We start from the raw sequence: 13,791 nt of genomic DNA, 5'->3' as shown, positions 1-13,791 counted from the left end.
ACTTTTTAAAACGAAAACTGCCTATCCATTTCTGTAAAAAATTTATCGCAATTATTATTTTGGAGTTATATAAATTAATTTGTGGCAATCCTCTCTTTCCCGAAGTATCTACATCAGTAATTAGATAAGAAGCCACTTTTACCTCTTCTGTAAAAATCATTGTGCGTTTTCTCCCTGCGTATTACCGCGACTACCGTATAGATCCAACGATCACCAAGGAAACTTAACGATATAACATGAACATGGTGCTGCTTATCAGTAACATTCTCACAGTACCAAGTTTTTATATCAATCGTATAGCCTCTCTGCGCTATCTGTAATGAATTTATAACTCAAGCGATAATTTAACTGTGAATTGATAGAATTTTTATCAGTATGCAACGGACACCGATGTTACCTTGCCTCCCAGGATTTAGCGTTGACAGGAATGTGAGTAATCTTATATTCATAATATGGTTACAATACACGGTATCGGCAATATTTCACATCGTTATTAATGCTATTATTCGTAAGAAAGCATGTAATAAAATATAGTTCACGTCAATCTAAAATATAGACGCAATATGAAATATTAATGCGCGCAAAGAGAAAAATTTACATCGTAAATATGTTTGACAGCTCGGTAGAACAAGATTTCACAAGAGCCAGAATTTCGACAAGATACACGATGGAGTTTATTATTTATCCGAGAAAGCGGATAGGAGAGCGTACAGCCGTTATGCGTCCATCTATCCTCGAGGGGAGGAGCCAGAAATTCCGCCGTGGCTTGCATACGATGGCCAAGTATGACTGACAGTAAATGGAGAGCCTCATTAAAATAGAATATCATATAATACCTTTTAAGGAATTCTTTTATAACATAATATTTTATATAGTAATACGCTCTAAAGTGACTCTAATTAACGTTACTTTGTTTCAATTGCATTTTTTAGAGACTCATGTTCAAAGCGTTTTTCCAAGAGACTGTGCAAGAGAAGTGGAAAACAGCCTTCCACATTCGCGTGGTGAACATTAGCTTTTTTCTCGAGGACGGAACGATGAAAATCGTAGAGCCGTCTGTGGACAATAGTGGTCTTGAGCAAGGTTCAACGGTGCATTTCCTTTCAGTTCAATTAGCAGCAGGACAACATTGAACTTTTACGTTATTTTATTTTTGCATTTCATTACACTTTTATCTTAGAGGAAAAATTGAAGCAGAAATAATTGTTTTTAATTATTATCAATGTAAAATGACACTTACTATAATTGTTGTATTAATTTTCGATACAATAAGGTGTTTTGGTCAGACGTCAAAGGATACCGATTCCCGATCCAGTGAAGTATAGATATTACGACATACTTGACTTGAATATCGGAAAGGAACCCGAGATATACGGGCGAGTGTATAAAATCGTAGATTGCGACAAATTCACGAGGCAATTCCTTAATCGCCTGGGGATACCAGTACCCGATCCGATCGATATACCAAAGGATCCGTATCGCGAAGTTCGAAAAGTCGTAAGTGCAGAGTAATAATAATCGTACGTCAACAAAATCAGCCTAACGTTTTCATCGCATTATACTGTTAACACACTTGAAATTTGATTGTACGGCAGGAAGTATTTCCGAAAAAACCTAGTCGCATGGTGGACACTCTCGGTAACTTTTTGAAGTATGACAGACAGGTGCTCCGATTTTACGGATACTGGGACGATACCGAGAGTCCTCACGGTATTATCCACGATCTCGAGCTGCATTATTATCTCTCTGATAATACAATGGAAATCAAGGAAAATGTACCGCCGAACGCTGGTCGAGATTCCGGCCCGATGCTCGTTAAAAGGATGAAGATACCGAAGGTGCAATACTTAAAATACGTTTTTTTTTTTTCGCGAACTTCAAGAAAGATTGCCAATTTGCTGCGTTAAATTTTGATGTTACGTTGAATAATGCATTATCATAAAAATTGATCACTATTCCAATTTTTTATATTTTTTACTGTTTTAATTTTCTACATGTGTGTTTCGAAATTAATTTTCCAGTTTTATAGCGGCTTGCAACCGATCGGCGCGGAAAATCATTTCACGGTTTTGAATGTATTAGGCGAGAATGCAAGGCAGAGCTATTACATGATGGATTCTCTGGACACCGGCAACATTTCCACCGATTATTACAAGGATAATGAGTTGGGCATCGGAGCGGAGATTAGTGTTTTCGGCAGAAGAATTGTCATCACAGACATGGATGCTTTTACCAAGGAATATTATCGGTATAATGAGGTTTTACATCCGTGCTTATATCAGAGCTTGATCTACATATTTCTTCAATGATCTTTAGAACGAAGTACGGCTTGGATGACTTTACCCCTCTGACAAGGCCTCGAAAAGGCGATGAATACCAGAAGATCGAGAGGTACATACCGCCCTACAACGGTTTTGGATCTTACGAGGATTCCCTTGGAAACTGTTTTACAGTATTACCGAAACCGCCTAAGACAGACTTCATCAAGTTTCTGTATCACGACAAGTGAGTCACAAGCAACGTACTTCGAAACTGCCTTTCTTTTCATTTGATTCTATTCGTTTAATTCATTTTTATTACCATTTCAGACAGGGCTTTAATAGTCACGTCTTGAGATTTCGGGCGAAAATGGTATCAAAAATCCCAGGAAACGAAGAGAGACAATTCATTATAAGACTATATCTCATGGACGATACGATATCGATTTTCGAATTGGCGAAACGAAACTCAGGTATACCCCAAGTCTTTAAGGAAGCTTAAAATTTATCAAAGATTTATTCCAAATGTGTCTTAATATTGAAAAATAAGAATCGCTGATTTTTTTATATTTATAAATGAATAGAAAGTCAATTATTAGACTGTTATAATTATAGTGATATATATAAAATATAAATACTTCGTAATATATTAAAATAAAATAAAGAAATCGGAGTAAAATATTAGAATAATATTAAAATAAAGCGAAATTAAATCAGGCTTTCAGAGATCCTTGTTCCAAAAACGGATGCCGATAATGTTGCCTGGTCAGGATATTTTCACAAGCAAGAAACCGGAATACTACAAATCATACGATTTTTACATAGGAGCACGCTTAAACCTGTACGACTTTCATTTCGAAATTACATCCGCGGATGTTTATGCCCTGCGTTACATGGAATTACATTGCGACAAGGTGCGCGAAAACGTTTCTACGTTTCAACCGATAAGTAAATTAATTATAGCTAATTCGTAAAAAGTTCCGTTCGAACGTTGCAATGAAATTATGGTTCACGAGGCTTGACTTGCTTACGTACATACGCGTTATTAAGGAAGAAATTCTCTTCGCAGTTTCCCAAAGCGAACAAGAAATTGATAATGGAGAAACTTCGAGAGAGTCTACAGCCAGTTTACAAAGAGTTCGTTCAACTGTACGCCCCACCTAAAGACGCGAAAGACGATACTCGAATTTTAGAATATGAAAAGCTTAAGTACGCATATATAATAATTTATATATTTCCGTCCACGTTATCTACATGTTTCCTATGATCAAAATTACATTTTCAGGGAGGCGTTACACCGCTATATGGGGGACAAGATAACGGAACACGAAATGATCACGATTGCTCGATATTATTCATCTCACGAGAAGATAGAACACCGATCGAGAGAATATGTGAGGTGCGCGAATCCTAGTCTCCTAAATTAAAAATATAAATCAAGACTGTTATCATTTTCCTGAACTCAGATAACAAAATGCGAAGAATTTGTATAAGAAATCTTTAATCTGCATCGGTGATCTTTAGATTTTTTTTTCAATATCAGGATATCAAAGATTTCTGTGTTACAAGCAATTAAAAGTTAGTGTAAAAAACAATTAAGAAAGTAATTAATTGGTAATTAAGAGAATCGATGATTATCTTTAGACGTTTGCTGCACACGGAGCTACACCGATTTTTGTGGTACGATCTCGATCGCTTAAAGGAGGATTTACATCACTGGGACGGCGACAGAACGGGATTTCTATCTCGGGAATCCCTGTATACAATCCTGCGCGGCTGCAGGATTCCCGTCGACGTGGAATTGCTGAATTCCATGCTGGATCAGTAAGTTTCAAACAAAATTGGCGACTTAATCAATCAAAAGTATTTTGCCTTATTGTTATTATAACATGTTGTGATTTCTGCAAGCTTGCGCAAGGCTGAAGACGGCAGAATCGACTACGACGACCTGCTGCGGTTCATGAATGTGAAAATCGATCCCGTGCCACCCGCTGAACCCGTAAACGTGAAAGTACGTTGATTTATCATTATATTTCTGCACGAAAAAAAGCGATACATTAACAACATTAATCTAATTGGAAATAATCTTGTTCAATAATAGTATTAATGAAACAAATAACATTTTATTAAAACGAGAACATGATGTATTTGTTTCATTAATAATGTTATCGAATTAATAAGATTATTTTCAATCAGACTAGTTTCAATTAGAGTTGTTAATATAACATAAATTTTCTTGTAATTTTTTTTTAAATTATGCTTTTATTATATTTTATATATTATTACTTTCTTTTTTAAATTTACCCGATATATCTTTCCGAGAGATTCTTCTTGGGGGGGGGGGGGGAGTCTACTTTTTAACGAAAGAAATTTTAAGGAATTTAGATAAGACAAAAAATTAGGGGAGCAAATTTAACTATTCATTGTTTGCAGACGGCACTTTGGTGGGCATCCGAAAGAGAACCTGACTGCGGAGGAGGGATAAATTGGTGCGAGTTTATCAAGGATCTAGACATAAGGACGGAGGACGCGATCCAGAATAATGGCAACGTGGAAACGGAACCCGCGCTAGGACACTGAACGCGTTCGCGATCGAGATCTTCGCGAGAAAATATTTTTCGACTGCGACAACAATAATAAATATAACAGTCTCCTTTTTTACGTATATACATTCCTCCCAGTATTTCATATTTCAATTCTGCTGTGGGTATTTATCATAACGATTCTGTAGTGTGATTCTACAACTTGTTATGCTGTCGTTATGTGCTCATAACTGTAATTATAGCTGAAAATTTAAGTCCGCGCTAGCACGATAAAAATTCTCATCGACGGGGTGCCGCGAGATTGAAAAATGGCGGCCATCGCCATTACGTGTATCTCTAAAGTTATTTGATCCTTAAAAATGCGCCATTGTTCATAGCATTCTGAGTATTTTTTGAGTATTTTTCCTTCTGGATGAAAAGGCCCATTCAGAAGGGAAAGAAGGGTCAAAAAGGCCAGAGAAGGCCTCATATACATTGCGCGTTTTCAATTCAAATTTCATAAAGGCGAGAGGAGCTGACGGCGAAGCATCGAAAAGTCGCTTTGCATAAAGCTGCGCACGTAAAACTTTAAGCGTCGTAAGAAACATTATAATTGCGCGCTGCAGCCAAGAGGATGAGGTAAATTAAAAGAATTGCACGAACCTGGCCATGATGCCCATGACGAGGGTGCCCGTTGTAGTCTCGGTGCGGCTCCTCGGCGAGAAAACGGTGGCACGGACCATGGCGAGGGGCTGTGGGGCGTGGGACGTGACGCGAAGAGGCCTCGAGCAACGATGGATTGTCAATGCCCCGTATTCGGTGACGCCGTGACGCCTGCGTCCCGGCACGCACGCACTTCGCGGAATACGCTTTTCGATGATTTCAGGCAGAAGTCACCCACCGGCCGCGGAAAACCCGAAAAACGCGGAGCGATTCGGACCCGCGCGACTCGCCGCGACGCGTTCTTCGGTAAACTGAACACTGAACCGCGCGAGTGACCGCGATTTCAAAATTCCGGAGCGACGACTGCGACGAGCCAATCGGAGCGGGCGGTCGCGTCTGCCCGCTCGAGCTGCACTTTATGCACTTGGCGTCACTTTGCGTTTCTCGCGGGAAGACGAAAACGGCGGGAAAGCGCGAGCAAAGAACGAACTGTGGTTCAACATGACCACGGTCTTACGACCGTGAACATGACGGTAACATTCGGAATATAATTCGATAAGTATTATGTAATATATCCGAGAAGCGGATTACCGTGAAAAATGTAATCGTCGTAAATTATATAAAGAATATCTATTCTAATATGGCGCTCGCTTAAGTGGTCCAATTGCGACACGTCTGTGCATCCCTCACTGGCCAATTAAAGAAGAAGAAGAAGAAGACTGTGCATCCCCCTAACGAGCAATCGAGCATTACTTTCCACAATCCACCATGACAGTTATTGACAGTACCGCTCCTCGATAAGCGTTTAGCGTCAGTTGGCGTGGAATCGCGATTAATTAGTCGGGCGAATCAATCAATTAGTTGCTCGATCAGATTGCATCAACGTGCGGCACGTGCGCAGTCGAATTAGCCGAAAGAAAAGGAAAAGTAGCCAGAAACAGGTAACATTCTTATAACATACACGGGAATAATTGATCGATATTGATATGTTGTTCTATATATTGGCGACACTTTACATCGTCGCATTGCAATAATCACGCTTCAACGTCTCTTGGCATAAACATGAATCTCGTATTTAGCAGGCAAAGGATTTTTTTCGAGAGGCATACCCGACACCGTTCCCGGTTCCCGGTGAAACGATATTCACTCGACACGCCATGCGCCATGCGCCACCTCTCGCCCCTCGGCTGCTGAATTATTCATAATCAAAGTGCGAATTTTCCACTTTGGAAATTGAATTGAGTGAACATATACGTTCGGCACGAACGCACGCCAAATTGCATCGTGATTTTCGACTCGCGCGAGGATCAGGAAGGATGAGAGGTTACCCGCCATTTCCAAGCAACGTGTATTTGCAGAATGTAAATGTAAGTTACATCGAAATATCGAGCATTCTATGTACACTGCTCTGATCTACGTTCTCGAGGTCTCGCGACGACGACGTCGATTTACACATTTTAACTCCACGAGTCGGGAGGACCGGAAGATGTATTCGCCATCGTCCGCCGCGATACACGCACACACATCGAATAAATAGCAAGTAGCACGGTATAAATAACTCTTCTAATACGTACCGCCACGCAAGAGAAAGAGAGAGAGAGAGAGAGTAAGAGAGAAAGAGTCGTACACATTCACGGTAAATAATTTATCGCCTAAATAATTATCCGTCGCGGATCGGGATTCGCGACTTTCACGCGCGTGCGGCTCGCAGAATTAATTAATGTTGTGCTTAACGTTCAATTTGCGACGCATTCGCACGCGCAAAATTTCTTCTTCTTCGAGCGGAGTCGCATTTCCGTCGCGTCACTCATGTGGCAATTGTCGCCAATTGTCGCGGATCCACGTAAGTATATTCTCAATTGCACTCGTACGTCTTCACGACCCGCCTGCATGTCTTGCACTTCACGTAGCAGCAGCTGATGTACTTGCAGTCGCATCTCTCCAGGATCTCCTCGGTCCTGGTCACGTGGCCGCGGCCGCAGCAGAGGTACTCGCAGCCCTCGTAGCCGGAGCTGCTGCCGTTACACTGTCTGCAAGAGAATTTTTTCCCGTCTCATGATCATCGTTACGAGTAAAAAAATATTAGCTTTGATGATATTTCTCATTAATCGAGATTATATAAAATGTAATTAGTCGGATATTGTCATAGAGATCACCGTAGGGTCGCAGAAAATCAGCCTCCTAGAAAAATTATAGTCTAGACTATAATTTTTACGAGCTTCTAAAATTAATTTCACAAAAAAATGGTTTGAAAAAATTTGCATTCTAAAAATGAAATTTTGTTTAAATTAATTTTTGTATACAGTACTTTCCTAACGGCAATGTTTTTAACTTTTTTTATTATTGATACGGCCGTTATACTTCATCGCGATTATACCGGATATTACGGACGGATTAAGTTTCGTGTTTGCCATAATTAGACAGCGATATCTTTCTCGTTCCTTTCGGAGATAAAACGCGCGTAATTAGTGCACTTCGCAGGCGTGTTTATCTAATATCTTTCATAGTTCGTAACAGTCTCCTAGAAATTAATGTAACGATCCGCGGGAGGCATGAAGGCGGCCGACTGTATTATTTCAATGGCCTCGTCGAAACTTCTCCTCCGGTTACTTCGTTAAAAGCTCTCGGACTCCATTATTAATCGATTTGCATAATGTCCGCCTCTGACGCCGTAAAGATGACCGCCTTGCGCGATCGAGACTACCGCGTAAATTACGCGGCGTCAAGAAAAAAAAGGAAGGATCTCGAGGAGCGTTTACGTCGTAACGCGGAACACTGGTCCACGGAGCACGGTGTGTGATAAACATTCGCCACGCCCACTTTGTATAATTATACGCGGGCTTATAATTACTAGGTTGTAAGCTGTAAACCGGCGAGACGAGTCGGTGGTGGACCAAAGAACCTGACGCTATATATCAAACGCGCGGCGAATGAAATATCGGCGTGTCCGAAACAAACGTCGGATTAGAGCTCACGATAATCGTCCCTCCTCACGAAATTATCGGATTCCGTTGAAGATGTGTCGCTGTGTCGAGGAGAGAGCGAGAAAAGCACGTCGCGCTTCGCAGAAACGCGCGCGTCGATAAATCTCACCACGGAATTGATAGCGACATGCGAAATCGCGTTCGCGTCGAAAGAAACTAATATCCGGGCTAGATAGGCCGATATATATCAAACGATCGAAGGAATAGAGAGTTGGCTCGTTCGTTAATGAACTATAATGATTGCTGATCACTCGTGAAACTAAGAGGAGGCTCGTCCTCTATAAGACGAAGGATATGCTCTCACAATATCAAGAAAAAGGCTGTTTTGCGTTAGCTGAGTTTAAATTTCCGCGATCAGATTTTAAGTGAGACGAAATCGAAACGAGACCAACTTCATAATCTTGTCATTTGGAATTAAATACAAGATTCTACACTTTATTAAATGTACATTTTATTTAATTGGTGCAAAAGATTTGTCTCGTACCTGTCAAATAAAGTTTAAAATAAAATTGTGGCCACTAGCAGCATTGGTTTCCAATACTTTTTTCCAATTAGAAATATTCCTATATAAATTTTACAATTTTATTTTAAGCTTTATTTAACAGATATGAGACAAATCTTTTGCACCAATTTAATAAAATGTACATTTAATAAAATGGATCTTTTATATTTAATATCAAACTTAATAGAAAAGCGACAATACTTTTGCATCAATGTAATATAATCGTATCTTATCAAAATCGCATTTGGTTTCGCGTGAATCAGAGTCGGACGGCCGGATTTAACGCTAAATCTATACAACGAGAATATAATGGGTCATTTTAGTCACGCTATAGGAAAAATTATTATGATTTATTTACACCCAATACGTAATCTATGCGGGCATTCTCTTTCGTGCCGTTTCTTGCGATGCGAAATCTCGTGAGACACGAACAATGAGCACCGGATTTATGGACCGAGCGAAACGAGACAAAAGATTCACCGGAACCGCCACGTGCGTCCGGCACTTCCTGCGCCTTGTGGTCCCAGTTATCATCTCCGGAATGCCGTGGGTGATCTTAATTCACGCGGAGCGAGGCGTGGATAATCTGAGGACGATGGAGAGCCGTCTCCTTTCCGTTGCCGGAAAATCCGTGACGAATGCAATCACCGTATTACAAAAAGCCGCCCTTCTTCCCGGGGCGGATGCGGCTCGCGCCCTTCTTTGCCGCTGATGATGAATTAGTAAATATATCTTGTACAGTACAACCCAAACAGGCAGGATCCAATATACAATGATCTCATTGTTTTCTTAAATAATTTACAATTTTTTATTATTCCCGAATATCAAACTTAGAAATAGGAAAGATAATAAAGATGCGCAAATGTCAATTCAATATCCAATTCAACGAGAAGAAATATCTATATTCCGTATTCATCAAAAATCTCGTGGCACAATCGAGAAATCATAAAACGTCTTATTAAAAGCGCTCTTCGAACGGTAGCGCTAACTCGCGAAACGACATGTAGCAAAAATTAGCATTAGCACTTCTCGGGCGACGGAAAAAGAAAACGGCAACAGGACCGCGTGAATGGGTTCTGTCGTAACGGTATTAGCGCGGCGAACAGTCTGTCGAACAGGGCATCGTAAAACACGCGTGTTCATTCGGTTTCGAGAACAGGTTCGGAACGACCGAGAGTCGTCGGGATGGCGAGACGCGCCCTATCTCTCCAAGAGGCCTCCTCCCATTCTCGCCTCGTGCACGTAATTACCGGTGCGCTCGCATAAATAAACCTGGCTATCCGGCTACGACGTGGATAACCAAGATCGAGAGAATTGGGAAGAAATTCGTCGCGTGTGGCTAGGCATCACGTCGCCTAGGGACAACAAGAAAGGAATAGGATAAGGAAATTTTATTAGCACCCGATATGGTCCGACGCCTCCGGCTAACACTACGAGAAAAAGATCCGAACAGAAACGATAGATCTTCACGGAGATGTTTTTTTCTTTTTTTCTATCTTTCTTTTGAGTAGTGGTCGAATCAAGCTCCGAAAAGATTAACGAATTAGGAACTAATGTTGTATTATTATGTTAAATTATTATTGTTTAAAATTGTTTCTTAATTGAACATTGAACCAATTTTCTCTAAAATGAAACAAACATTTTATGGCTCATATTTCACGTTTATGAAAAATACAAGAAGCATAAAAGGAAAGCCAGGTTTGCATTGCTGAAGCAAAATTGGCTGTCACAACTATTCGAGCCAGTTTTTCATAGATCGTTAGCGACCAGGAAGGATTGCTAACAACTTTTACAAAAAAAGTGCAAGTTATAATATAAAATAATATATGGAAAAGATCTTTGCCGATACTATCTCGAAATAACCGTCGGAACACTTCGATTACGACTGGGAGATGAGTATAAGCGGGCTAAAAAGGAAGTCGCGAGTCAGCAGTGACCTGGGCGTCTCGTAAAAGCCGCGGTTATGGCGGTGTTAATGGTTTTTCGTCGCACTTTTACAGGCCGCCAGCCCATAACCAGGACTACAGGCTAGGAAAGTGCGTGCGATAAAATCGCCCGAGCTCGCTATTAGCCGACGCATTTTCGCGAAGCGAAATTACGTGCTATTTCCGTAAGAAAAGTCGTAGAAGATACATCAATCCTCGAAATCTACTTCTGGCGGGTTAATCGAAGTCAAGGACCAATTTTCGACTAAATTTGCCCCCCCCCCCTCCCTTTCTGTCTCTTTCAATACAGTTACATACATTGCAAATGGAGTAAGAATTTGCATATTGCAAGAGCAACAACTTATTACAAAGATGACCACTGTGGTCAGGAAAGAAAGGAGGTTCTCCAGCCCGCGGCTACCGAAAAAAGAAGTCGCCTGATCCTTACGTCGTATCTCTCCCTTTACGCCCACCCTTTACACTTTACGAAGCGGCCATACCGCTTTTCTGCCTGCCAAGTTGTCCTCGTTTTTTTTTCTCGTTGAGAATCAAGAGAGGTCAAGAGGAACATCTTCGCTCCATTAACGCGAAGGCTAAACTCTGCTTTTCAATCGTTCGTTAACTCAAAAGATTATTTGGATCTAGAAATTTGAAGTAAAAACGATTCCTGATGTTTTTGACAAGAAATAACCGTTCGCTGTCCATACGTTCGTTATACTTTCAACGGTGTAGTTAACGCGATAATCGACAGCGTTTGCACAAAAAGCGAACTCGTCACGTTCTTCGCTCGTTGCTCCTTCGTTAATGGACGGTAGTCGCACGAAGAAAGATCGTTTCGCTCAGTAGGACTTGATAAATATCCCTGTTCGTGCACTGCCGGCCACGTTAAAATGCAATTCGAAGTGCTTTTCTTTACGCGACACTTACGCTCGATATCGCGATCATATCGAAACTAAAATATATTGTGCGCTTATATATCACGCGAGTTTTTAACGAACCAACATTAACCTGATTTACGAGCTCGAACGAGTTTCATTCTGAAAACATAGTCGCTTTAAAGAGAATGACATCCCTTTCGCATTTCTTATTTTGATAAAGCTGGATAAATTTAAAAAAAATCGTATCTCCTGAATGTACGTCGTCATCGAAAAATCATGCGTCTCACACATTTTTTTATTTAAAACTCAAAAGAAACAAAACATCCTGTTTTTGTGGGATGACCAGACCGGACATTATTTTGCATGAAAATAACGCGTCTGACCTGCCGATCGTGCCGAGGCTGCCCTTCTTCTTATCCGGTAGACAGTAATCCGGACTTTTGGTAGTATAGAGCAGATTATCGTGGTGATACAGGGGCGGCAGTCTACCGCCGGATCTCGGCCTGACCTCGGCCGCGGTGGCGTATCTGCGTAGCAAACGACTTCCGGCGGCGGATGGTCCCGATGCACCCAGGCCGCGCCAGCAGGTACGCACGCTGCAGGAACCCGAGACCCCATGGCACTTGCACTCCAAAGTTAAGGATTGCTCGACCGCCTGTCGTACGAAGCATTAATCGCGATTACATCATGGTTCTTTTCAAAAATCAAGTGTCAAGAACGCTAATAGATAAAATCCTATTCCTCGGCTAGATTCATTCTTTTATTTAGAAAAAAATCTTGACTTGAAGTATTCCTCTCAGGACGTTTACTGATAGAGCTCCACAAACAATGAAAAAATATTTTACAATAAAAACAGTTATGAAAACAGCTAATATTTTAACTGAAATTTGAACTTTTTGTACGTTTAACGCTCTTCTTACTTATCAATCGCGGCATATACGTATCGCAAACACTCACCCTCCGACCCGCCCTGTTGTTGTGCATATTGACTGCGTGCATGAACTTGGCAGTTCCTCCGGTACCGGGCGGCGATGCGCCCTGAAGAAACCGCTTCGCCATCCTCGAAGCTGATCTCACGTCGTCCCCACAGCCGCCCCACTTGAAGGAGTTCCTCGCGGACAGCGTGTCGAAAGAGACGGACATGGTGGTGAAGGATGAGGGCGAGATAAGCGCGGACGGCGAGGGTGGTTCTCTTCGTGGTGGAGTCGCGCAGGAACAAGCCGCCAAGTTTCCCAAAGCGCACCCTCGTGCGAGTCGCCAAACCGCGGCGGCGGCCGACATTGCGTAAACGAAGGCTTGTTCTCTTGTTCCTATATGATAAATGCGCTCGTTAAAACGCGGAAATAGAAACACAAGTGAGAAAGTTTCTATTGCAACTTAAATCGATAGAGAAAATGAAGTCATATATATACGTTAGCACTGCATTAAAACACTAAACACATATCTAATATCTTCACATATATATTGATTAATAAAAGCAATTTTCAAAATTGCTTTTATAATCGTTAATTAATACAATTTAATTAGTACAAATTTTTTTAAGTTTAAGCCGCGTTAATTAAATTGCCAAATATATCTGATATTGTACCGATGTCAAATCAGATATTGTGATCTTCTTGAGTTAAATACCATACAGTTCTTTCTTTCTCCGATCGAGATGACTGAGGAAAAGCTGATTATCGTATGTACTTTCGAGAACGGAAAATACAACGTGGAACGTTACGTTCGTGGTCGTATGATGTATCTCTTATTGGCGCTTCTCGGTTTTCTCATTAACGGAGGATATCTCGATCTCTCGGGTGCACTTTTATTTACAATATAATCATCGTGAAACGCGAGCGATTAATCTAACGGAGGCTGGTCGCGAAGAGGGAGGACGAAGACCGTGGGGAGCTACGGTTTGTTAATGATCGCTAATTGAGGCGCGCCTGCCAGGTCTTCCTATTTACGTCGGAATTCCTCAAAGGATATTCGATACATTTTCCATCGAAACCCTCATCGACCTTCGCAACCCTTCGTCGCGCAAAATCACCGATTATAAATCTATTACGAGCAAAGT

At 41.2% G+C, this 13,791-nt stretch overlaps 3 protein-coding genes across 3 annotated transcripts in view; 1 reads left to right on the top strand and 2 right to left on the bottom strand.

Moving 5' to 3' along the window:
* LOC112455720 (gustatory receptor for sugar taste 64f-like) overlaps positions 1 to 5,712 on the bottom strand; it is a 68,721-nt gene extending 63,009 nt beyond the window's left edge. Inside the window, exon 1 of the mRNA XM_025017839.1 lies at positions 5,444 to 5,712. Coding sequence (XP_024873607.1) covers positions 5,444 to 5,523 — 80 coding nt within the window. The 5' untranslated portion in view covers positions 5,524 to 5,712. The remainder of the gene's footprint in view (positions 1 to 5,443) is intronic.
* On the top strand, positions 28 to 4,887 carry LOC112455717 (EF-hand domain-containing family member C2-like). Its single transcript, XM_025017831.1, has 14 exons — positions 28 to 429; positions 619 to 783; positions 933 to 1,083; positions 1,274 to 1,497; positions 1,596 to 1,838; positions 2,022 to 2,248; positions 2,317 to 2,505; positions 2,589 to 2,731; positions 2,976 to 3,172; positions 3,328 to 3,467; positions 3,544 to 3,657; positions 3,903 to 4,082; positions 4,167 to 4,269; positions 4,692 to 4,887. The coding sequence occupies exons 1-14, from the start codon at positions 376 to 378 to the stop codon at positions 4,836 to 4,838; spliced, it is 2,277 nt and encodes a 758-aa protein (XP_024873599.1). The 5' UTR covers positions 28 to 375; the 3' UTR covers positions 4,839 to 4,887.
* A 1,564-nt stretch (positions 5,713 to 7,276) lies between the features above and the next one.
* Positions 7,277 to 13,791, bottom strand: part of LOC112455722 (protein Wnt-11b-1-like) — a 14,124-nt gene continuing 7,609 nt past the window's right edge. Inside the window, exons 3-5 of the mRNA XM_025017849.1 lie at positions 12,690 to 13,042; positions 12,116 to 12,387; positions 7,277 to 7,473 (exon numbers count right to left, since the gene is read on the bottom strand). Of these exons, the coding sequence (XP_024873617.1) occupies positions 7,299 to 7,473; positions 12,116 to 12,387; positions 12,690 to 13,042 (800 nt within the window). The 3' untranslated portion in view covers positions 7,277 to 7,298. The remainder of the gene's footprint in view (positions 7,474 to 12,115; positions 12,388 to 12,689; positions 13,043 to 13,791) is intronic.

The sequence above is a fragment of the Temnothorax curvispinosus genome, unplaced genomic scaffold, assembly GCF_003070985.1.
Source record: "Temnothorax curvispinosus isolate PA1 unplaced genomic scaffold, ASM307098v1 QBEX01006326.1, whole genome shotgun sequence".
Classification (NCBI taxonomy): domain Eukaryota; kingdom Metazoa; phylum Arthropoda; class Insecta; order Hymenoptera; family Formicidae; genus Temnothorax; species Temnothorax curvispinosus.
Note: the sequence above shows the minus strand (reverse complement) of the source record. Positions and strands in the feature narration are given on the sequence as shown.

Excerpts from the sequence above, each read along its gene's own strand:
- LOC112455717 (XM_025017831.1), top strand. The coding sequence starts at position 376 with ATGCAACGGACACCGATGTTACCTTGCCTCCCAGGATTTAGCGTTGAC. Across the intron at positions 1,084-1,273 it reads CAATAGTGGTCTTGAGCAAG|GTGTTTTGGTCAGACGTCAA; the intron begins GTTCAACGGTGC and ends CGATACAATAAG. Across the intron at positions 1,839-2,021 it reads AAAGGATGAAGATACCGAAG|TTTTATAGCGGCTTGCAACC; the intron begins GTGCAATACTTA and ends TTAATTTTCCAG.